General features: G+C 34.7%; 1 protein-coding gene across 6 annotated transcripts; it reads right to left on the bottom strand.

Moving 5' to 3' along the window:
- Window positions 1–1,869: 1,869 nt before the first annotated feature.
- On the bottom strand, window positions 1,870–23,696 carry LOC130739324 (inositol hexakisphosphate and diphosphoinositol-pentakisphosphate kinase VIP2-like). 6 transcript variants are annotated; one of them, XM_057591586.1, is made up of 30 exons: window positions 23,385–23,693; window positions 23,142–23,201; window positions 22,782–22,828; window positions 22,222–22,305; window positions 20,732–20,795; window positions 20,037–20,190; window positions 18,923–18,993; window positions 18,355–18,459; window positions 18,153–18,245; window positions 16,373–16,447; window positions 15,708–15,793; window positions 14,398–14,604; window positions 14,224–14,323; window positions 14,051–14,121; window positions 13,871–13,952; window positions 12,422–12,577; window positions 12,247–12,289; window positions 11,719–11,801; window positions 11,375–11,437; window positions 11,219–11,293; window positions 9,165–9,290; window positions 7,771–8,012; window positions 7,169–7,213; window positions 6,435–6,501; window positions 5,866–5,937; window positions 4,450–4,700; window positions 4,324–4,381; window positions 3,233–3,400; window positions 2,903–2,977; window positions 1,870–2,696 (listed from the first exon to the last, which is right to left on the bottom strand). In XM_057591586.1, the coding sequence occupies exons 1-30, from the start codon at window positions 23,451–23,453 to the stop codon at window positions 2,457–2,459; spliced, it is 3,132 nt and encodes a 1,043-aa protein (XP_057447569.1). In that variant the 5' UTR covers window positions 23,454–23,693; the 3' UTR covers window positions 1,870–2,456. The 6 variants fall into 6 exon arrangements, 5 of the variants coding, with proteins under 5 accessions (XP_057447569.1, XP_057447568.1, XP_057447571.1 ...); XM_057591585.1 differs by having other exon boundaries at window positions 1,871–2,699; window positions 23,385–23,692; XM_057591588.1 differs by having other exon boundaries at window positions 1,871–2,696; window positions 23,403–23,692.

Raw genomic sequence — 23,696 nt, 5'->3', positions numbered from 1 at the left:
TTTATCTGAACCGTTAAAATTTAAAAATATCAGATCCAACGGTACATATGAAACTGAAGTACCGTGTGTCAGTTTACGGTAGATGAAACCCTCCAAAAATGCAGGTTTGATTTTGATGAAATCGTGATTTTCAACGTTCTTGAAATAAGGATTTGGTATTTACATATTAACATGACATCATTGTAATTTTCAATTCACAGATTGACCAAATCCAAGAAATCTTATGTCACTCACCTGGACTTGGATTGTGTTAAAATTTACAGAAACAAACTAGTATTAAGAAATGTCATAAACCTTTCAAAATAATACAATATAGTGCCCCGGAGTGGCGTGTCTCATTTGGATTTCAAGGGGCCAATAATCCAAGGTTAGTGGAATCTTGACTAGTACTACAGGTTACTTGCTTGTAATGATTGCATGTGGTTATTATGGTACATTGCTTATCCTTTCTAGCCAGCTTCACAAGGGGACAAAGGAGATGAGGGAAGTATTTTCATGAGATGTGGTACATTTTGCGCTTATTTAAGACAGTCAAACTCGTGTTATGTATTCTTTGGTTGTTTTTTGTGACAACTCAATAGTATGATGTAAGCAACAAATTCAGGTTTGGTGACAAATAATGGCACATAATCTAACTCAGGCCCTCAAGTCAAGACAGGTTATCAGTGGCTGAAGATAGACAAATCAAATGCGTATGGGTTGAATTGTACTCCAACCATTAGGCTGTGTTTGGAACGGTGGAAAAAAACAAAGGAAAGAAAGGGGGGAAGGAAAAGGTAGAAAAAAGTTTTCTTTCCATTGTTTGGTTTCAATTTAAACATGAAAGGAAAGATAAAAAACTGTGGGACCCATCTCAAAAACTTTTCTTCCCAAATCGGACGGAAAAGTGTCATGACACCCTATTTTAACTACTATGACTAAAGTACCCCTGTTTTTTCTTTATTTATTTCTATCAAAACCCAGCTTATCCATTTTTTATTATTATGGTAGCTTATCATTTTTTTATTACGTTAGCCCATATGGTAGCTAACATATATGTAATGTAAGTTATAATAATAAATTTGTAAATATTATGTTATATTTTAATATATAATACGATAACAACAGTAATTTCTAATATAAAATGTATTGTGTATACTTTGAAAGATACCATACAATTTTTTATTTTAGTTTTTTTATTAAATTTGTAGATTTGTTTTCAGAATTTATTTTTAAAACCCATTTAAATTGAAATATTCATTTAAAGTATGATATTTAAATTATTTATAAAGATGTATGTGTAAAGGATAAAACAGTAATTATTCATTACACTCATTTTCTTTCCTCTCACTTTTCCTTCCACATTCACTCATACTAAACAACCCACGAAATCATCTCCCTTTCCGTTCTCTCTCCTTCCTCTCTCTTTCTTTCCTTCCACTTTTCTTTCCTCTTACTTTCTTTCCCAACCAAACAAAGCCTTAATTCGTGCTTTCATTTGCCAATTGTTTATTTTACCTCCATTTTGTAGTTGATGTCTTCAAATTGAAAACTGGGGTACAAAGTAAATAATTACTAATTAAATTAATTTTTTTTTATAGGCAAATGTTAGTTGTTAGAAATGTTAGTAAATTAGTCTCTCCTCCGGGTTCGAACCCGGGACCCTTCACCCTTCATCCCACCCAACCCTTGTCTTCCTAGCTCTTACTACTTGAGCTATCTTTCGGGGACACTAATTAAATTAAATAAAATCATAGAGAAAGAATACTTAAGTGGATGGAAAGGATTTTTTTGGCTTTATGCTCTTACATTTGTCATTCTATGATTTGGAAACATGAACGGAGAGAAAGACACGTTAGCAATGGCATCATAAGAACAATATATATTATTGAGACAAAAAAGAACAATATACTATTGATGAAATGGCGGCGTAACTGCCTAAGAGGCAGCATTCCATAATTTATATATTACAAATCTAGGAGGGCACTTATCAGAACTTATCTACTAAAAAGAGCACTAAATAATAAGTGATCTCTGGTACGCATCCAAACAGGCTATTTACATAGAGATCACCCCTTAAGAATCAATTCTATTTTCTAAAAGCTACAGAGTGGCTTCTTTAAACCAAAATTGATTCTAAGAAATCATAGAGATCAGCTGCCCATCTTGTTATTGAAAAAAATCGATTCTATTTCCCAAAAATGCACCATATATAACACATGTTACAAATTATTGTGGTGGTAGCAATTTATTAGTACTTATTCATTTGAATCAAGAATAAAGAATAGAACTACTCATACTTTCTATGATCGACCTTATAGGTTGGCTGTTGAGAAATGTTAGGTCCAAAAAAATTTCCGCAGGAGCTCAAGGCTCACTTTGGATGATCAAGATTTCCCCTAATTACCTTGAATAAAATGAGAAAGGACAGATTAAAGGAGAGGGAGAAAGAATATTTTCAAGCTTACTATATTCCATTAGGCATTCTTATGGAAAGGCCAAAGGTTGACCAGACGCTCAAGAACGCCTTTTGAGAAATAGCCAGAAAATCCTGCAGGTGTTGCTGGTGGAAAGTCTTCTGCAGGCATGGCAAATGAGCGAATCATTTTCTCCATAGTTTCTAGTGTTAGATATGATCCTATTTCTTGCAGTCTCTCTGGACCCATAATAGGCAATGTGTGCTCCTGATGCAATGATGTAGCCCCCTCTCTATTATTCTTCTGCCAACAATGTCAGAACAAAATTAGCTACTGAAAAACAAGTTCACCATGTACAAACAGCATATTCACTGATATTCCTTGAGTATGAGGTTGTTGGTAGGACAAATTTTATCATTTGGCTCTCTTAGTCTAGCACATGAAAAGAGTTCAAACCCCTTAGTCAAGTTTTCTTAGACAAAATATATTTCATGGGATATAATTACCTCCAAGGGGGATAAATCGGCACCACGGCTGAAGGTCAGCTCTATGCGGTACCTTTTAGGATCTTCTAAAGCCACCTGCGATTTTAAAGTCAAAAGGAAGTTCAATAAAGACTAATATAGAATATATAATTTACACATTACATAACTCAAGACAAACAGTTATGACTGTCATGATATTGAGAACTTTACTCTTAGGATCAGTTCCCAAGTACTGCAAATACGGAACTGTAATGACATAACCAATTCATTTAATGCTGAAAACTTAAGAGTATAGTAAGAAACTAGTAAGTCTAATGTTAAATGACCAAAGTCTAATGTTAAATGACCAACCTCAGTATTTTCGAACATCCTCAGCACAATGTGACTCATATAGTCAAGCTCTTTAGTTTTACACAGTCGCTCTAGAGCATTATGACAAACAAGACTCTCTTCTCCTTGAAGAGATTCATCCAAATTACAATATCGAAGAACATTTACGAGAGAATGGATATGGGATTCCTGTCAACAAAATAAGGCAAGTAAAAGAGCGTCAAAATCATATTTTCAGAAAAATTCTATGAATCAGGCTGTTTGCATGCGCCTGTTTAGATAAATGGATTTTGTGATTGAGGATTCAATATAATTTGAACATTTAAAACCAGTTCTTACATAAGAGCTTTGTTCTATTTTTTCTGTTTAAGATAAAATATAATCAATACAATATGAACCGAACAACTTCAATTGAACAGATTCTTTCAAAGGGACTTATAAAATGAAAATTATGCTTAAGAATGTCAATGACAGAATTTCAGAACAAATACTTGAAACATCTTTGGCAACATTTTTGCATCAGTAGCCACCATTGTATAAAGAAAATAGAGCTTGAATGAAAATAGGTGAAATTTCACCAATGAAGGAGTCAAATGCCAGTTTTCCTAAAAGCTTAACCATGAGGTAATACCCCAAGAATGATTTTATATATCTAACACTTACACGCCCCTCAGTAAGATCCCTTTAGGCTTAAAGCTTGAACACTGCAAAGGCCTAATATACATTGGTTTGAAAATTTAATTTAATTATATGAAGATTTTGAGCCCATACAAGGATTGGTAAAGTAAATTTGAACCAAGTATAAATGCTATATAGTTAAGCATACTTACAAAAGTTATATTAATATAATTGGATCATTTGGTAAAAAACTAGACAAGTCTTAATTCCTCAAAAACTAACATAAATATCTCAATTTTTAACAACCAGGGTCCCCAACCAATATAGTGATTTTTTTTTGGGAAAATTACAGTGGATTCTCGGTAAAAATAAAATTACAATGAGCTTACACTTGCTTATTTAAATACCAGTTAATGTTTACCCTAGTTAAATCACTCGCAAGAAAGAGAAGTAAATATCCAGACATGGTTTTAATAGCACAATACTGCACTCACTGATGTGAAGTATAGGCGTGTTCGCACATGACGATTAGGTGTCTTCACATTTGCATACCTGGTGGAAAATAAAAAGATTAGAACATATCATAGTAATGGAGAAAATCATGAGGTCTTGATATTCACTTGGGATCTAAACGGTATTTGGTCTCTTTATCGTCATCATCATCCTGGTCCATTGATTTATCGCTCATGCTGGATTTTCGTGTTTCATCATTCTTATAGAACATTTTTGACTTGGCCTCTGCATCTTCCTTTTCAATTTTTACAGATAATGAATTATTGTCTTGGTTATTCTTTAGCTCAGCAACAGTAATAGCTTCTTCACGAGTGTTCCTCAGATCAATTAAAAGTTTTCCCAGTAACCGACGAGCTATCTGAATTGAAATAGTAAAAACAAATTAATCAGGTGGCTATAAGTTTGAGTGCACATGTAGAAACAGTGCATTTAATTTGAGAAATAAATGTTAAATTATTTGCTCTAAAGAAAAAGTAATAAAGATCCTTAGCCTAGCATACTGTTAGGACCCCATTGCAAGGTATGGGACTTGAGTCCCACATTGGAAGTATGGGATTCTAATGTGGGGTTTATAAGGCCTTGGGCTCTCCAACTACAACAGCTAGCTTTTGTGGTGTGGTTCTCCCAAGGTTCTTATCAATGGTATCAGAGCCTTCCACCATGTCTCTGAGCTGCAAACGAGCGGCGCGGGTGGTGACGCCGGCATTGCAGTGTTCGCCCGGGACTAGTCGTGGGGCTAGTGCACAGCCAGCCCGCGTGGGCGCCGGGGCTGCGGAGCGTGGTGGGATGTTAGGACCCCATTGCAAGGTATGGGACTTGAGTCCCACATTGGAAGTATGGGATTCTAATGTGGGGTTTATAAGGCCTTGGGCTCTCCAACTACAACAGCTAGCTTTTGTGGTGTGGTTCTCCCAAGGTTCTTATCACATACAGTTTAAAAATTCTTATCCCACGATGCAGTTGTTTCTTCTTTTTGGGATCAGAGGATGGTAGCATTTAAATCATAAATGTCGCTATAATATGAATTTGGAAAATCATGGGGCTACTAATCTTATAATCAAGTGGCAGCAACATGGAATGGCTATAAGTATAACCCTCATAGAAACAGATGTTGAACCTTTTATGAGGCGTTCTCCAATTACCAGAAGTTATATAGAAACAGATTCTTTTGCTTAACATATACTAGAGATTCAATTTTTTCTTGCTTTAGCAGTTTGTGAAACATATTTTGAAGTTTCAAATTTGATCAATTCCCCAAGATTGACAAAACATTATGATTTACCGTTGTTGAAGGTTTGAAAGTGTTTCTACTACTAATATCAATTTGGATGAGATTGTTTTGGGAGGTAGCAATGCTGATGATATAGTTTAAGTTTAGACTTCTTGGCTTCGGTGGCTGATTCTAAGATTTTGCAGTGGATTAAGTATACCGAATAAAATATTATGCAGAAGGGAAGTTAGGATAGCTGCTTAAAGATTTGTGATGTTAAATGAAATTTGGAAGTCTCATTACAAACATTTACCTTTGAGCCAATCTTCAGTTTCTGCTTTGGATTAATTCCATATTCATTTGGAATTACACCATCAGCAAGCATCTGCAAATATATTGGTAGAGCAATTAGGAAAGCAAAGAGATTGGACCAAGCACTCATAGTTGATAAATAAATAGAGGAAAGTAGTACAAAAAGGGGTTTTATTTTTGCAAGCAATAGTTATGACTTAAAAAAGGTTAAGCCCAAAATACTGTTCAAAATTTGATTGAGATAGGTTTATTGGATGAGATGAGCGCTCACACTGGACAGTTATAATAGTATTTTATTTCAAAAAAGGGTACAGCAGTACATGAGAGACAACTCTATGTCCAAATAGAAGGTGATCTATGTGATCCACAAAACCCAAAACAGGAGCATTTTTCTAGCACAGTATGAAATTTGAACAACCAAATGACATCGCATCACCACTAAGGAGTCACCAACAAGTATACTTTAGGAGTATGTCAAGTGGTTTCATATTGTTCCTTGTCAATCTGTGTCTAATACAAGTACAATTAATTTTACTTGAGCAGAATTCTTGCTAACACAGTTTTACATACCTGAGCAACTTTGAAAAGCTCATCAAGTCCTTCTAGGTTAAGATGTGCATTGTGCAAGAGATCATACCTGTAAAATGTAAGTCAACATAAACTTATCATTAAAAAAAGAATAAAATTACATAATTCAATGAAGCCTCCAGTTTTTGCCTCAAACTCAAAGGTATAGGTTTAACTTCTCCACATAACAGATACTGATGAACAGGTACATATAATAAAAGGGGTTAAAGTGTTTTGGTTGATCATAGCTCAACAGGTGAGTCTTCCTCAAATAATACTTTCACATTTAAAGCTTGCTGCCTAGTTAAAATTCATGTGTTTATTATAAGGCCTTGTTATTGTCATTATAGTAACATTAATGATTTAACAACAATAATTGAACATTTATCATGTAATTGAATATGAAGATCATATGCCTTGGTTCGTCTTTTCTTATATCTTTTAAAAAATTTGCCACATTTAGCCGAATAAGTTGAGCTCTTAGCTCCCTGATACAAGAATCCAAGAAGGGTGACAGGAAAGTAAAAGCAAAAATAAAGTTCAATACTATTATCATATCAAAAAAAGAAGTCTACTGGAATATAAGATTTCCCTTTGAAATCTATGTACAAGCTCCCAAAAATTGACACCCATGAATTTTTTTTACAATCACCTTATTTCCAACGTTGGATATATATGGCAGAGTTGGAAATGAGCTACTAAATTATCATAAAAACATTATCTAAAAGGTAACTTACTTGCATGAATCATAAACATCAGGAATTTGGGTGATATCAAAGCGCCTGTGCAAGAAACACATCATCAGTTTGTATGCTAATCTATTACATACACAACCAGAAAACTGGAGAGGCCCATTGGCTACTCAAGCAACACAGGAATTCGTGACAGTGTCAATGAAATTGTCATGGGAAAATTTCAATTGAAATATTTAAAAGCAGTTTTGATTCATAAAAGGAAAGCCATAATGCTAATTAGAAGCATTTTTTTCAGTTTCTTAATGTGCTACAAATACAACTAAAAAGAAGAAAAATAATTTAGTGAGATAATTTAATTGAAGATGGATGTATTTAAGAATTAATAATAACATCAACCATGGATTAAGGAGAGATATAAATAACATCGTTATAAACTAAAAGACAATAGTATGTGACGAGTTTTAACTTCTCCAGAAAGAAATATCTAGTTTTGAAAAATTCAGATGTGATTTTGGGCATGTATGTAAGTAGTGTTTCTCATGTATTACTATTAATAGCATTCCAATTCTAAGAACATCTAATATCAGACATAAAATACGTAAAAGAAAAGCAATATCATTAAGCCAAAAGATGGAAAAACTTACTCCTTGCGTTCATTATACAATTCCCTTTCAAGCTTTTTCCAACGAGCATACATCAATAGAAATCCCTCACTGCCGCAAGGTAATCCAGCAGCTATCCGGTCAACATCTATATTTGTTTTGCCAAGAGCTTTTGCTTGGTCATATGGAGGAATTACATCATATAAACTTCTTTCTGTAAGTTGCTCATTTTCATCTTTTGCAAGTACTCGTACTTGTTCAGTAACCTTCTTTGTCAACCTTACCTATAGATAATGTATACCCATAGGGGCAAAAGTAAGAAATAAATAAGAGATTCTCAATCTGCAGTTTTGCTAGACTAGCTTTAGTTGCATTGTCACAATAACAGTTTAACATTATAGTAAAATTGAAAACTGTCATAAATCAGCTATCACAAAAGCTTAGGCTGTTGTGTAGGTGAAAACATTTTATATTATATTTCTAACACACCCCCTCACGCAATAGTCCATTGGGCTTGAAGAGTGGGGTATGGACAATACACAGGCTCACCCACTATTGTGCTGAGATTTAACGTTCTATTAGAAAGATCGATCTCTAAACCACCTGGTCAAAGTCTCCATAACTAAGTGGTCTATTGTTTGATCCTTGCCGTCCTCATTCTAATAATAAAAATTAAAATTTAACCACAAGGTATGCGGACTTATGCATTGTCCACAGTTCAAGCTCAAAGGGATATTGTGTGAGAAAAGGGGGAGAAGTTGGACATATAATTTAAACCTATTCAGGTGTCTTCACCTAATAGCTTAAGCTTTTGAGATGGTACATTCATGGTGCAAATGTTCCTAGATAATATCTTTTCAGTCTTAAATGTTATTAATGCATTTAAAACCAATGAATTGTTTCTCATAGTCAAAAGTTCAATGCGACATTGTATATTATTTTGGTGAAAAAAAACGAAAATACTAATCCCACATCTTATCGTCAGGCTATGCCTATCCTGCCATCCATTGCCTTTAACTTGATTCGTATGCCACTTATCTACCTCACCATTTGCATTTAGCAAGAAACATTTAATTTTGCAACAACTTATGCCACAACAAAGTTTGGAAATGATATCATTACCAATCTATAAATAAATCTTTAGTGAGCCACAATCAAGAAATAATAGATATACAGGAAACAACAAATATAAAAACTTTCATACCAAAACAAGAAAATCAATCACATTGAGATTAATTATAAAAAGTTTTGGTTAACTCAATAAATGCAGAAACAAGCTTTGAAGAGCTAAACATGGAAATCCTAAAATAAAGTAAACACATTCAGAGAAATACATTAATTTCCCTAATTCTGGAAGTGCATTTTATCCAGCCTTCCAAATCACAATGGAAATGGTTTAAGGAACTATAATTAAAAGTTACATTAAAGAACATTACCAACTCGGGAAGTAATTCCGATGCATTGGGAGGCAATCCGGCTCCATCAACCATCCAAGGAAATTCAGGTGATTCATTGACATCATCTGTCTTTGTACTGGAGGTAATAATCTCATTCAATCGAGCCTAAAATAAAAGGTATATCAGGCTTCCAGTGATACCCAAGTCTTACTAGATAAAAGAGTTATTAAATGCATAATCACTAGACACCAACTGTAAGTAATTCGGACTCGCCATTTTGTGGTGTTAGAGTATAATATAAAACCATTAAAGTGGCCCTTACCCAACAGCTTAAGCTTTTGGGATTAAGTGGTTGTCTCACATGGTATCAGAGCCTCTATGACTGAAAGGTCTAGAGTTCGATCCTTGCTCCTCTCACTTTCTAATTAAAAAGTGGAATTTAATTAAGCACATGGTAGGTGGGCCTGTGCCTTAATCCACGCTTCAAGCCCAAAGGGCTCTTGCGTGAGGGGGCATGTTAGAGTATAATATAAAACCATTAAAGTGGCCCTTACCCAACAGCTTAAGCTTTTGGGCTTGAAGCGTGGATTAAGGCACAGGCCCACCTACCATGTGCTTAATTAAATTCCACTTTTTTATTAGAAAGTGAGAGGAGCAAGGATCGAACTCTAGACCTTTCGGTCATAGAGGCTCTGATACCATGTGAGACAACCACTTAATCCCAAAAGCTTAAGCTGTTGGGTAAGGGCCACTTTAATGGTTTTGTATTATACTCTAACATGTGGCCTACAGATTAGCCTGTTTGCCAGCAAATTATTTGAGACAAAGTCCCAATTATTGAACACAGTATTATATATGTCAAATCAATCAAAACATTTATCAAGCTTGGCTTATTTTTTATAATTTATTTCAAATTTGGTTTTGTGGTGTTAATGTTATTATAAATTTATAATGCCTATAATGCCAAAGTTTTTCATTGGAATTCCTTCCCACACACACTGTCGATCTCTTAAAACTATTTCCATGCAGCCCAGTTGAACTCCTATTTTCAATTTTTTTCTCTCCGACTACTTTCTGGATTTAGCCCTTAAACTTCAGCATAATTCTTCGATACAAATTATTTTCTCCTCAACATTCCAAAACAAGCGACTGAATTGTATGCTTCAAAAAGACTTTATAATAAAATAATTTTCATGTTAAGCAATTCACCATATAGTTTTTTAGATATGATTGCATGTTTGGTAATATGTTCTCAAACACATACTGGAAAAATAGTTTTATTCAGCCGCAAAGAAATCAACATATACAAAATTGTTGACCAAAGTTGACTAAACTCTCCAGCAAAGGTAAGGTATGCCATTTTGATTCTCCTATTGCCGGCTAGTATTATCTACCTCCTTCATAACACAAAATGATTATTAAAAAACCTATCCAAATTTGTTGTTCAACTTTGTTGGTTGTGAAGAAATTCAATGCAGTAGTTGATGTAGAATAAAAAAGAAACCACTACAGATTCAAGTATCCATCCATCTCTTAAGTAGCATTTTGTAAACAGATTAAGACAAGACACAACAGAACATATAGGTTGTGTTATATATTTGGTGCATATTACAAGCAAACCAAAATAGGACTTAAGATGAGATAAGTGGTACTTTTTGGCCCCAATTAAAATGGTGGAGCCAAAGAGAACAGAACAAAATAAGTTATTCTGTTTTTATTTATCCACATGCCAAACACTACCTTATATTTGAGCAATAAATCTCTTTAGGGCTTGTTTTGCATGAGATGTGCTCAATTTTAATTTCATGCTTTCAATTTTACGTGCAACACTACCAAATTGTTTCCACTTTGTTTCTTGTTTTCAAATATTTGTTTTCTGTTCATTTATTGTTAATAGTGTTTTCTATACAAATTGTTGAAAACAAGAGACAAAATTGAAATCAAGTTGTCATTTTTGTAATTAAAAAATGAAATGGAATCTTTTTCTCAAACTAAATATGCCCTTAAGTTTCCAACCACAATCAATATTAACAACCATTGACATGTCTATAACATAGAAGGCAGGCAATACAATAACTAAAGAGATTAAAAACCTTGGCTTCTTCCATTTCAACACTCGCATTCTCAAGCCCATCCAACATTGAGGAGTCCTTGCTAACAAGGGAAACCTTTAAAAGAAGACCACCAGATCAGTCAAACATAAACCAAAAAAATTGATTTAAATAATTTCTCAGGGAAAAAACACAAACCAGAATTGGTGTTAGCTGCCCTTCTAGGTCAAGGAGACCTTTGGCAAAACCAGCTGCAGACATCTGTCAACACAAGCCATGAAAAATTGACTAACATATGATGTCAAAGGATAAATTAGGCTTATTAACGATCTAGGCATGAAACAAGAAGAAAGATCAAAGCCTTCTTTTTTTTTTTTGGATAGGCAAATGTTAGTTGTTAATTGTTAGTAAATTAGTTCCTTCGCCAGGGTTTGAAAATCCCTTCATTTCCCTTAGCCCACCAAGTGAGCTACCCCCCCCCCCCCCCGCGCACAAAGCCTTCTTATGATATGTTGGCAAGGAGAGTGCAACTTAGAGCATACCTGCACACGACCCTCATCAGAGCTGTAAATCTTGAGATCATGACGGTATGTACTATGGAGACGAAGCAGCCCAGTACCTTCCCCTGCAATTTTAAACCACAAAAAAGATTTGCTTTTATCATACAGAGTACAGGCCACTTCAAGTAGATGCTACATAATATAAGAATGCGAGATACAAGGCTACTTAAGGCTGTCTAAACTAACCTAAAACCAAACCATTTCAACTTTCAAGATATGCTAACAGAATTTTTTTGGGGAAATGTGATGGGGAAGAAGAAACTTTATAAAGCACACATTCATAGTACCGATGAGAACACAACAAATAAATTTTAGAAAAAACCAATCTAAAAATTTAGAAAAGCTACTCAGTGCAATCACAACCAACAATCTTGTTATCCTATCATAACGCTGCTTTTGCATTTACAGCTGGTTACATGAGAATAAATTCCAGAAACATGTTTAGCACATAAAAGAAATTGAAAACTAAATTTATGACATTTATCTGAAGAATAGCTAATTGAAATTTACCTGGATACATTTTATTCCTGAAATATCTTCCCAGTTCTTCAGCCTGCAAAAAGAAAGTAATTAACACAACTGGGAAAGATTATATATGAAAATTTCCTATTTATTTTCAACAATAATAGCAATACAGTCAAAGTCTCAGTAGAAACAATTCTTTTATATGTCTCTTAATCTGAACCTGCTTTCTGCCAGCATGCGTAAGAACACCACCGTATTTAAGAACCATAAGAGCTTCAACGGGTCGTTCTTCAACTTCACCATTGCTTTTTGTCACTTTGGCCCACTTTAGTGGCTTTAATTGAACCTTCCTATATATGCCAGAGAAATGTCCTCCCTGATAAATGACAATGAGGAGAAAATGCAAACAAATGAAACCTCAAACCTTTCAATTAAAAGAAAAAATCAAGACTGCAATTATTCAGGCTTTAAAAGGATCCACCCAGGAGTATATGCTATCTTGTTTAGGCAGAAACTATATGCCCCACCCCCACCCCCACATACACCATCCCCACTTTTTGAAAAAAGTCTAAGCTACCGCAAATAAGATTGCGAATGTAATTTCAAAGTACCGCAAATAAGATTGCGGAATGTAATTTTATTGTACCGCAAATATGATTACGGAATGTAATTTTATTGTACAGCAAATAAATTTGCGATATGTAATTTCACTACACCGCAAATAAGACTGCAGTACTAAAGTTCGTGAATTTGTATGCCATAAATAGGAGATTGCGGAATGTGATTTGTAAATTTAGATTCCGCATTTTGGATTGCAGAACGTAAAAAATAAAAATAGCATCCCATTTTAGATTGTGGAAGCTTAAAACTCCTGAGGGTAGTTTTGGAAGATACCCGATCTGGGATGGTGTATGTAGATATGGGAGTGGGGTATTTGGTTTTTCCCCATGGTTTAGCAAGTTATCATGCTTAAAAGAGAAACAGCATCAATATTTTTAATTTCAACAGCCCATGTAGGAAGATATACTTCAGTTTCCTTCTTCCTGCCTAATCTACAGCCATGCAGGAAGACAGTGCATTTAGCCAAAAAGCTTAACCAATAGATTTTCCTTTATCTCAGAAGAGTACACATTCCAAACTCCATAATGATTACAGCTAATATAGAACTGAAATTTCAAACCACATCTAAAAACAAACCCAATAAAATATAGGTATAATTTAATGCAGAGTGTCAAAGAATCAATTATCACAAAAGCTTAAGTTGTTGGGTAAGGGTCACATGAATGGTTCTATATTTTTATTTCTAACACGCCCCCTCGCGCAAGAGCCCTTCGGGTTTGAAGCGTGGATAATGCATAAGCCCACCTACCACATGCTGAAATTCAACTATTTATTAGAAGAATTGGGGGTGGCGGAATCGAACACTAGACCACTTAGTCATAGAGGCTCTGATACTATGTCAAACAACCAATTATCCCAAAAGCTTAAGCTGTTGGGTAAGGGCACATGAATGGTTTAAATTATTATTTCTAACACAGGAGTGGGATGAAAAACTGAGTTTATGCTCTACATTAATTTATTTTTAAACGTTAATTACTAGTGACTTTATAACAAAACAAAAAATGACGCATAGTATTATACAAGAAACACTGTCAGGAGAATTCATAACCTCCTCAAGAACTGCTTTAACTTGACGGAGCTTTTCAGCATGCTCAATATCTTCAGCTTCACTATCACTTTCATGATCTGGTCTAAATAGAATACCAAGATATAATAAATTCAAAACTCATGCTTTACAATACATGTGAGACTAATACGACCAAAATTGAAGCTTATGCAGGTTAAATACCCGGTGCGAGGAACCAGCATTCGTGTGGCATCTAACAGATCTTGCAGCTGAACAGCACTTTTAAGTTTTGTCTATAAACAAAAGAACATTTGATCATCCATAGAAGGTTAAGAAATAAGTATCTCAAATAAAATGTAATATAATTTTACTGAAACACTACCATTTAGCATTACCTCTGATCTAGGTCGGCCACCATTATATTTTAACAATAAATCAAGCAGCTTTTCCTCAGTAACTTTTAACTTCACCTTCTGTTTAGGGGTTCTATCACCACTGCCAAAAGAGAAGAGTATATAGGAAATAATATCACATTGAAATTATAGAATAAAAAATAGAATAGAACATACTGACGAATTACAGCTATTACGCAACGTAGCTCCTCAGATTCTCCAAAAGAGCCATTAATACCACTACCCTGACGAGTTAGTGGCTCAGAAAGTTGAACTAGCTCATTTTCTTTCCACGGCAAAGTTGGTGGAATCACCGAAGAAAGATGAGGTGCTTTTGCATCTAAAAACATCTTCCGCAGCACACAGGCAGAATCATCATAATACCTTTAGTAGCATCAAGGGTAAATAATGTGTTTATCACCAGAATAAACATGTTGAGAAACAAACAACGCACAATAAAAAATATAACATCAATTTCCTTAAAGATGTGTGATGTGTGTTCTTTTCATTTTTTTTTTATTTTGTGGTGTGACAACATGCAAAAGAATTTAAAATTTCTAATCCTTGTCAGTTGTTACAGTACAACGCAAAAGTGGAATTTTTCTTCCTGAAGTAGTTTTCATCACTATGTAATCATCAATGAATAAAACGCAAAAAAGGAAACTCAATACTTAATATGTAGCTTAGAGACATTTATGTTGTTTAATATGCATTGTGAAATCATAAGCAGTGTATATAAGAGACAAAGAGACCCTTTAAAGACTTGTTTACCTAGATACCTCTTCAAAATATCTTCCTTTGGGTTTAACTTTGGTTGGACAAAAGTTTAGCACGAGAACCCCATTTAAAAGACAAGGAAATGCCCGAAGCATTAGTGTCGTGATTCTTACCAATCTCCTACCAAGGAGGAATTGCTAGTAGCATAAATCAAATCTAGCCTTGCTTAATATCACTACTGCTTTAACATTTGAATTGGAAGCATTTTATTTCTGCCACTCATTTCGCTGAGTGTAATGCGCTACACATTCCATAAATAGATTGCAGGTATTCTTGTGATCAAACTATTATTCATAGAAAATATTATATTAGATCTGATTCCCTGGATAAATATAGGAGTAATATTTTGCAACATTCTTATCCTGAGACCAACCAGATTTGCATATTAATCAAAATCACAACCATAAGAAATGTTGCTTTTAGCATATTGGGATTTATGTGATGGGATCAGATAATAGAATTCTAAAACCTAATTCAAATCGGTTATGATAGTAGGAAGTTCCGGCTGATCATTCACAGTATCATTAACATTCTTAAAGTATTATAGTCTTCCTTTTCCAATATATGTTAAGGATTCTACCCAACAAGAGGCCATCCTAAGATTCTCTAATTACTAGAAAGAAAGTGAACAACTAATTATGTAATTTGAACCATGCTACCAATATTGAAAACCAAGCACAGCCAAAAATCTAATAATTACAAAGAGTTACTTGTGTGAGTTTTTAACAAAGCTCCATCCATTCACATCACAAACATATGAGCGTCCCTCACTTCTCAAGAGATCAAATCCACAAACCTGCATACAACAAGAAAATTTACACCAAGACAAGAAGAGTAACAGACAATTATTTTCTTTTAGTCACAAACAATGAGCCATTTCAAACCTTATTAGCAAAATATCACATGCGTTAAACTTCAATACAGAAAACATTGTGCAAACTTGTTTCACAAAACTACATCTTACCTACCATAATAGTTAGATCCCAGGATCAAGTCCAGGGACTCGAAACTTCAGATAAAGTCAAAAAGTAGAATATTAAATGCTCACTTAGTATTTCCTTAGAAATGTAAAAGTAAGAGCTATAATATTTCCAATTAAATCTACAGCAATGAAAGAAAGCCCTTACACACATATATTGGGAAATATAAATAAGACCATTGGCATTTGGCAAGACGGAATGGCAGTTTCACAGTACGAAATACCAATACTTCAATATACACTAGGATTACCAATCAGTCCAGAAATTGAACAAAAAAAAAATTGTAACTGAATAAAGAAGGAGCCAGATGCCCTTTTTAAGAAGATAATCACACTACACATTAAAAAAAAACAGTATCTTTTAGTAACATGAAGTTACCACTTCAAACAACATACCGCTTGCTTGAATGCAATGCAGACCTTTCTTGCCATTTCCTTCTCAGCGGGAGTCAGTAACACTGGATACCTAACCTGCCAAACGAGATTATTAATATGCTTCACCATGAAAGTCAAAATTACTGTTTCAAGCAAGATTCTAGCCTAGTTCTGAATGGTAGATGTTTGTTCTTACTTCTTTTTATAAATCCACTTAAAATCTATGACTAAAATGACTATTGGATGTTCACTTGTTTAGAAAGTAAACAGTTACTAACAATTACAAACAAAAGCGGAAAAGAAAAACCAAGTTACACATTCAAAGACACTCAAAAGAGCAAAGGCGAGGCTGGTTCCTGGTATACTACAGAAAATCTAAAAAGCAAGGTTCAGGCTTTCCTGATGAATTAGAATTAAGTTAAATCACATTTGTTTGGTACAACAAAATGTCAGACGGCTGAAAGTAGAGATTTATTTATGTTTCACTCAAAGTTTGACCACTCTTGTAGTATAAAAGTTAGTTCAAAGTAATTTCCTACCCTTCAGCAAGCTACAAGAAGTGAAATCAAAGCCTTTCTGTTCCACTGTTTGAACTATTTTGGCAATTAATGTGCATCTGTAGAGTCAATTTCTGTTCTAACAGAGAAACAATACTAATTATGACGGTAATCAACACTACTAACTAATTAGCATACATATACCCCCATGTGTGGTCTGATTTAGATTTTAAACACACAATTCCAGCATACTCTGATCTCAAGTCACTTTATTTTACACCAACCAGATTTCACCTTCCCATTCTCCACTTCATTAAGGAGTAGTGGCATAGTGGTTTGATAGTAACATCATATTTTCTTCCTAGAGTCCTATAGGCTCCAGCTAGTCGATGTATTGACCAAGGGCTTGTCAATTGAACGATTCCAAGAACTTACTTGCAAGCTAAGAATGACTGATATCCTTCTGCTTAGAGAAAGTGTTGTAAATAATGCAAATAGCACCACTTTAGGATAGAATAGTTGTCCTATTTCTTCTTTATTAGGAAAGATTTCACATTTATTTTCCTTATTGGCATACGCCTATAAATTATAATCACTTATATACAGATTGGTTTAGTGAATAATATTAAAAAGATTTTTCCTTTTAGTGTTTCGTACTTTCGTTGACTTGACAAATTTTAAGCATATTTCCAACACAAGAAATGGTCCGACCAAAATTGATTTTTATCTATATTTCCAAAATAAGAAAAGTAACGCAACAAGGTGAAACCAAATCATCTAATCTTTCTTGTTAGAATATAATATAAAATCATTCAGGTGGCCCTTACCCAGTAGCTTAAGCTTTTGGGATAATTGGTTTTTTGACATGGTATCAAAGCCTCTGTGACCAAGCGGTCTAGAGTTCGATCCTTGCCGCCCTCATTATCTAATAAAAAATGGAATTTAAGCACATGGTAGGTGGGCCTGTGCATTATTCACACTTCAAGCCCAAGTGGGCTCTTGCGTGAGAGGGCGTGTTAGAAGATAATATAAAACCATTCAGGTGCCCATACCCAACAGATTAAGCTTTTGGGATAATTGGTTGTTTGACATTTATATTAAAATCAAAGATTTAAAGCAGCAAAACTTCAAACCAGAGGTTTTGACAGAAAATAATGCGATAGCTAAGAAGACTTTATCTTTCCATAGTATCAACTGATAAAATGATCATCTCGTAATACTAAATGGACAGGCAAGGACAAACATAATGTAGATCACAACGATAACCGGAAAAGATACCGAATAGATGAGATGTTGCGACTTACTTCCTTCCCATCAGGATTTCTCATAACAACACCATCAACAACAGGAGACTTCCTTGCCTCAGCATGGGCATATTCAGGACCTACCGTATACACCTATGGTTAAAAGTATGAAGAAACAAGACAGAATCATTCCAAATCCATTAAAAAGTATTTCAAAAAAATAAAATAACACTGGGCAACATAAATCTCAAAACGGCCAAACCTTAACATCTGTCCCTCCAGTTGGCATAAATTCCTCATAAATATAGGAGCCTTCAAGCCTCACTCTTCTCACATCCGGATGAAACTCACTGGACCTATTGCCAACCTAAGATTATACAATACCGAATACAGAGACCAAGTAAGGAAAGAAAGTAAGGAAAACCAGAAATTATTACAAAGCTTGTTGAAGAATAATCTATTTGACGCTCAAGTTACTAAGGCGAAGGCTGAGAAATATTTTTGATTTATATTTATAACATAGAATATGTGTTTTCTAAATATTGTTTAGCAATATAATCACCGGAAATAGCACATGAATATCCCAACCCAGTCAACCCGCCCACTTAAAAAGATAATAGGTTGATGCCTATTACATTGATTAGAGCTAACAAAAATTCACCCCTGTTGGTTACATAGGAAGGTACAGTGACCAAAACAGTATTGTCACGACCTTTTTCAACAAGTCCGTTGGAAAAAGAATGTCCTCTAGGACATTTCATGTTAACAGTACTATTTTGCATCCGTGGTCCGTCTACTTATGGAGAGTGAGTTTTCAGCCTAAAGCTCACCTTCCTGAATAATTCCTTCATACCTCCACCGGCCGAACTGGGATAATATATCATTATACTGTGATTATCAGCTTCACAAAGGCACAAAAATAACAGTTATTACCAAATTTGAGAAAATATACTTTCGATTGGGTGTGTGCGGCTGTGCGCATGTAAAATCCAATAATATTTTCACAATAAGGGAAAGTTTGAGAATATAACCTCCATTCATTTATTATATGATAAAACAAGAAATGATACTAGCTAACTTCACTCAGAAGTAGCAAAACCTGCTTTAGTACTTTAAGAAGTAAATGCCAATATAGTCGTAAGTTATGCTTATGCCAACAGAGTAGCATGATGCAAACAGTTTCAACCTGTATTCCAATTCCCATCATATTATCTAAGGTTCATAATTGCAGTTCACCTTAAGCTCCATAGTAATGATAAATTAGTAAAAGGAAGATCAAGGCAGTCTAATATGGAATTTTCATTTTACCAACAATAACAATAGATGGATCAGCTAAAGTCATTGTATTCCGTCAAAAACAAAGTTACAGGAAAGCCCATTTTATATCTAGGTCTTTTTCAATGGTTTTTCCTCTAAAATCATTTTAAACCAAAGGTCTAGAATCTCTAAATAGTTCAAAGTTAATACTAAAAGTACAATTTTACGAATAATCAGATGTGAAGAATACAACCAGGGTGTCTTTCTAGCACTCCTCATCATTATATTATCCTTTTAACACTTCTTATATACTAAACAAGATAATGATGAACAATTATTTACATGGTACACCATGTCAGCTATCACGTATGAAGTGTGAACGCTAGCTAGGTATTCCCAACTGTTTGTGCTAGAAATTTATATTTTTCATTTATATTTTCTGAGTATTTGTAGCTCCGCTTTGCATATCTTGTGTTTGCACTCATACTCCATGGTACAAATAAGGTCAATAGAAATAAAAACAATAAAGAACTTCACTGGTTCACCCCCAAATTATTATTCTCATGAAATCAAGCCAATGCAATGTCCATGACATATATCAGTGATTTTGTAGTTTGTAGCAATCAACTCAAAGAAACAAGTAGCAAATTAAAGAGTTTCACTATGGTATACAAGAAACAAGCTTACCATCAACAGGCTTCTCCACAAATGGCTTCCAAAATCGCATACCATGAACCTCAACAAAATCTTCTTCCTCAATAAAGTAATCCAGTTGTTGGTAAGGGGATTCCCTAATTACAAGGGCATATCTTGGAACAGGAATTCCAAACATTTCAAGACGCTTAAAGCCCGAAATGGAACATGATTAAAACATTATATATCATAACAGAAATAGCATAAAGTATTTTGACTGTAATTGGTCATATATTCACAATCACCAAGAAAAAGCAAAATAGGACTTTCACCATGTTTAAATGAACATGCTGGGGAGAGGGATAGAAATGACAGACAGACAGAACAGTCCAAGACCGTTTTAAAAAATACTTTCTTTTTTTTTCATTTTTCTTTCTCCCTCCTAAGCAACACTTGAAACCAATCACAAACTCAAATTGAAGTTTTTCATGTCTTGGCGGCTTCACACTATAAACGACACATAATAATCAAATTTCTAATGAACAAAAGCAAACAGATCAGGCCAGTCCCTTGAAGAGAAACCCATGATTTGTAACATGTGAAGGACCAGTGTTGTTTGCTACATCCAGATAGTACATTACAAAGCATACAAGCAAAAAAAAAGGCCCCGTCACATTTGATTTTTACATAGAATGTAGAACACAACAAAAAGAAGAAGAAAACGGTAAACAGAAATTGATCCCACTTACCTCATATACTTTCCTTCGGTCATGAAGAAGGTATTGGGGCTCCAGCTCATTTACAAGAAAAGGCCTGGATTACATTGCATGAGTAGTCTTTAGATCTATAAACCTTCTCATCCAAAAATTCTAAGAAACTATACCACAAAAACAACAAATGAATGTATTTGAAAAGGAGAGATTATCTTCTTATGAAATTATTCTAGAATGCACATTTTTAGTGAGTTTTACCACTGTCTGAAAACCAGAAACCAATAAAAACAGAAGAAGTTCACTGTAAATTTGAGTAATAGACCAATGATTCTACAAGCCAATTAAATAAGAATGACTCAGTACAGCCAATTAAATTTGGGAAAAAAACTGTTTCCTCATATTCTTAGATTCAGTATTATGAGAACCACCCAGGGGGAAGAAGGTGAAGGAAAACCAATAGTGTATCAATGCTCAATGATACACTGGAGATTTAAAATCTTCCTAGAAGTTAGGTAGCATGTTGGGGGAGTGCGAGCTCCCAAAAATGAGTTTGTAATGTTAAGCGTGATTTTATCAAGGCTTAATCATGCTCTGCTGTTAATTGTTAATGTGTAATTAAGTAAAATCAAGTTTACTTCTAATTGGTAATTAATTGTTAACTTGAAATGATACAAGTCAGTGCTTAATTTCTAACTTTTAGCACTAAATTAGTCAGTTTTATCAAACATAACTTCGATAGGATCACAAATTTTGGCAGCCAGCAATATTCAATATCACATCCCATCTCCAGGTTAAAGGACGGACTTGCATACCAACTACCACCATGGACTTGCTACCATGTGACTATGAGGTAATGAGTTCGATTTGTGGAATCAGCCTCAGAAAATGCAAGGTAAGGCTGCTTACAAAAGGACCGTAATGGGTCCGACCCTTCTTTGGACCGCACTATGACGGACCTCCGTGGGCTGCAGCACTACCCCCCCCCCCTACTGAATTGATTACAAGTTACAATCAACCCATCGTCCCTCATTGCATCTTCTCCATGTAAACAATACCAAAAACAATTCCTAGTATAAAAGAATATAATGTTCGAAAAAGAGAAATTACATCTGAGGATAGATGAATAACCCTCATGAAAAAGAAAAATAACATCCCAAAGCTGCTCTAAAAACAGAGAAGCAGTTCAATCTCTTCAATTTCCATTTCAATTATAGAAATCCCCTCAAAACATCCACGAGCAAAGCACAAAATGATTGTCAAAAAGAACAAAGCTTTGTTTTTTTCCAACAAAGTTTTCCTTTTTTCCTTTTTCAGAAGGTGATTGTCAAAAAGTTACCATACTGCACTTTGATGTTATATCAGCTATTTACCATCATGGGTATAATTGATCATAGGCCTATAAGTATTTCCACAACATCTTAGAATTGCATAATCACATTTTGATTACCTTATCCGATACATAAGCTGATTCCTAATAAAATACATAAGATATGAATAAAAAATAGTTGTTAAATAAACAAGCTTACTTCCTTAAAGCAGCATATGCCTCAGCCTTTGCAAGGGGATATCCAGACGAATAGAAAGCAATCAAACAATCACAAACTGGCCAGCTGAAATCACATAATATTTGAACTTATTATTCAGAAATGACATTGACAAAAATAAAAATAATCCAGCTATAACTCATATATTCCAAGTGCAAACATATATCATCCTGCCACATCACAAACTACTCAATCTTCACCTTAATTGGAAGAAATTAAACTCCTAACTTAAGCAGTGAATTTAGAAGCATGAGTTTGAAAAATCTGAATTGGAGCTGTAAAGCAACATCAGTGCTCACTGCTCACTGCTCACACTTATCTATCTAAAACAGACAAGATTATAAAACAAACGCTATCAGAGGCACACCGTCATTTTCTCCGAAAGAAAATTGCAAAACCAAGAGCACGTTTAGTTTGATATCCGGCTTAATTTTTTACTTGATATATTTTCACTAGTAATTATAAACCACAAATGTTGTTCACCAAAATTGCAGAGTTCGAGCAAGTTTCCAGCTATTGCAATTAAGCAGTAAGCACAGTACCTCTCTATTGGATCTTCAAGGATCACCTTGTCACCAAAATGTATGACCTACAAATAAATATAATATTAAGGATGAAAAATGGAAAGCAAAACCATAATGGACCAACTCTGTTATTTCAGTGGATTTATACATTCTCTCTATATACATGCAATTATATATATACAATTATACATACACACATATATATATATATAATATAAAATATGTAAAACTTGCAGGACTATTAAACTCAAAAACAAAAGCATGGACTAAACTGCATAAGATTTTGCACATTATGGAAGAAATTGAATAATCCAAACTCTACAGTTTCCATTCATGAACAATCTAATTCCAAATCAACTGCGATAAACCATTACCTACCTCGAATTCACCAAACGCTTGTAATCTGTCAAAAATCTGCCCCATAGGCGCCGAAAAAACCTGCAAAAATACAATCCAGAAAGTGAGTACACCAAAACAGAGCCACCGATCACACACATTCCTCCGACCACCTCACCGCCACCGCAAACCACCGTAACCGAACCGATAACTCAAAAAAGAAAACCAGAAGCAAATGAAAATGAGAGAAAACGCTGGAGGGTGGAGCAGAAAGAAAGAGTGAACCTCGGGGCCACATTTCACCTTCTTTTCCATTACACAGACGCCAATCTTGACCTTCTCCGCCACCACCATCTCGACGCGAATGAACGAATGAACTGACACAGTGCTGCGATTCACTCACGCTTTGAAGTTTCGAGTTTCGAGTTGCAACCACCTCGCTTTTCGCGGTTCAATGTGGCGAACGCGCGAAATCAGCGACGGAACCGCATCGCTGTAACTGAATCCCCGCGCATTCCGGGAGAGAAAATGCACACGAGAGAAGGATGTGAGAAATTTATGGACACTGTTGTGTTGAGTGAAGAATACTGTGACTCC

The sequence above is a fragment of the Lotus japonicus genome, chromosome 2, assembly GCF_012489685.1.
Source record: "Lotus japonicus ecotype B-129 chromosome 2, LjGifu_v1.2".
NCBI lineage: Eukaryota > Viridiplantae > Streptophyta > Magnoliopsida > Fabales > Fabaceae > Lotus > Lotus japonicus.
The sequence above is the reverse complement of the archived record's forward strand: the minus strand, read 5'-3'. Positions and strand labels throughout refer to the sequence as shown.

Coding starts and splice junctions, on each gene's coding strand:
- LOC130739324 (XM_057591585.1), bottom strand. CDS start 23,453: ATGGTGGTGGCGGAGAAGGTCAAGATTGGCGTCTGTGTAATGGAAAAG. Junction 11,802..12,246: donor CAGGAATAAAATGTATCCAG/GTAAATTTCAAT, acceptor TTAAAATTGCAG/GGGAAGGTACTGGGCTGCTT. Junction 2,978..3,232: donor GGATGTTCGAAAATACTGAG/GTTGGTCATTTA, acceptor TTAAAATCGCAG/GTGGCTTTAGAAGATCCTAA.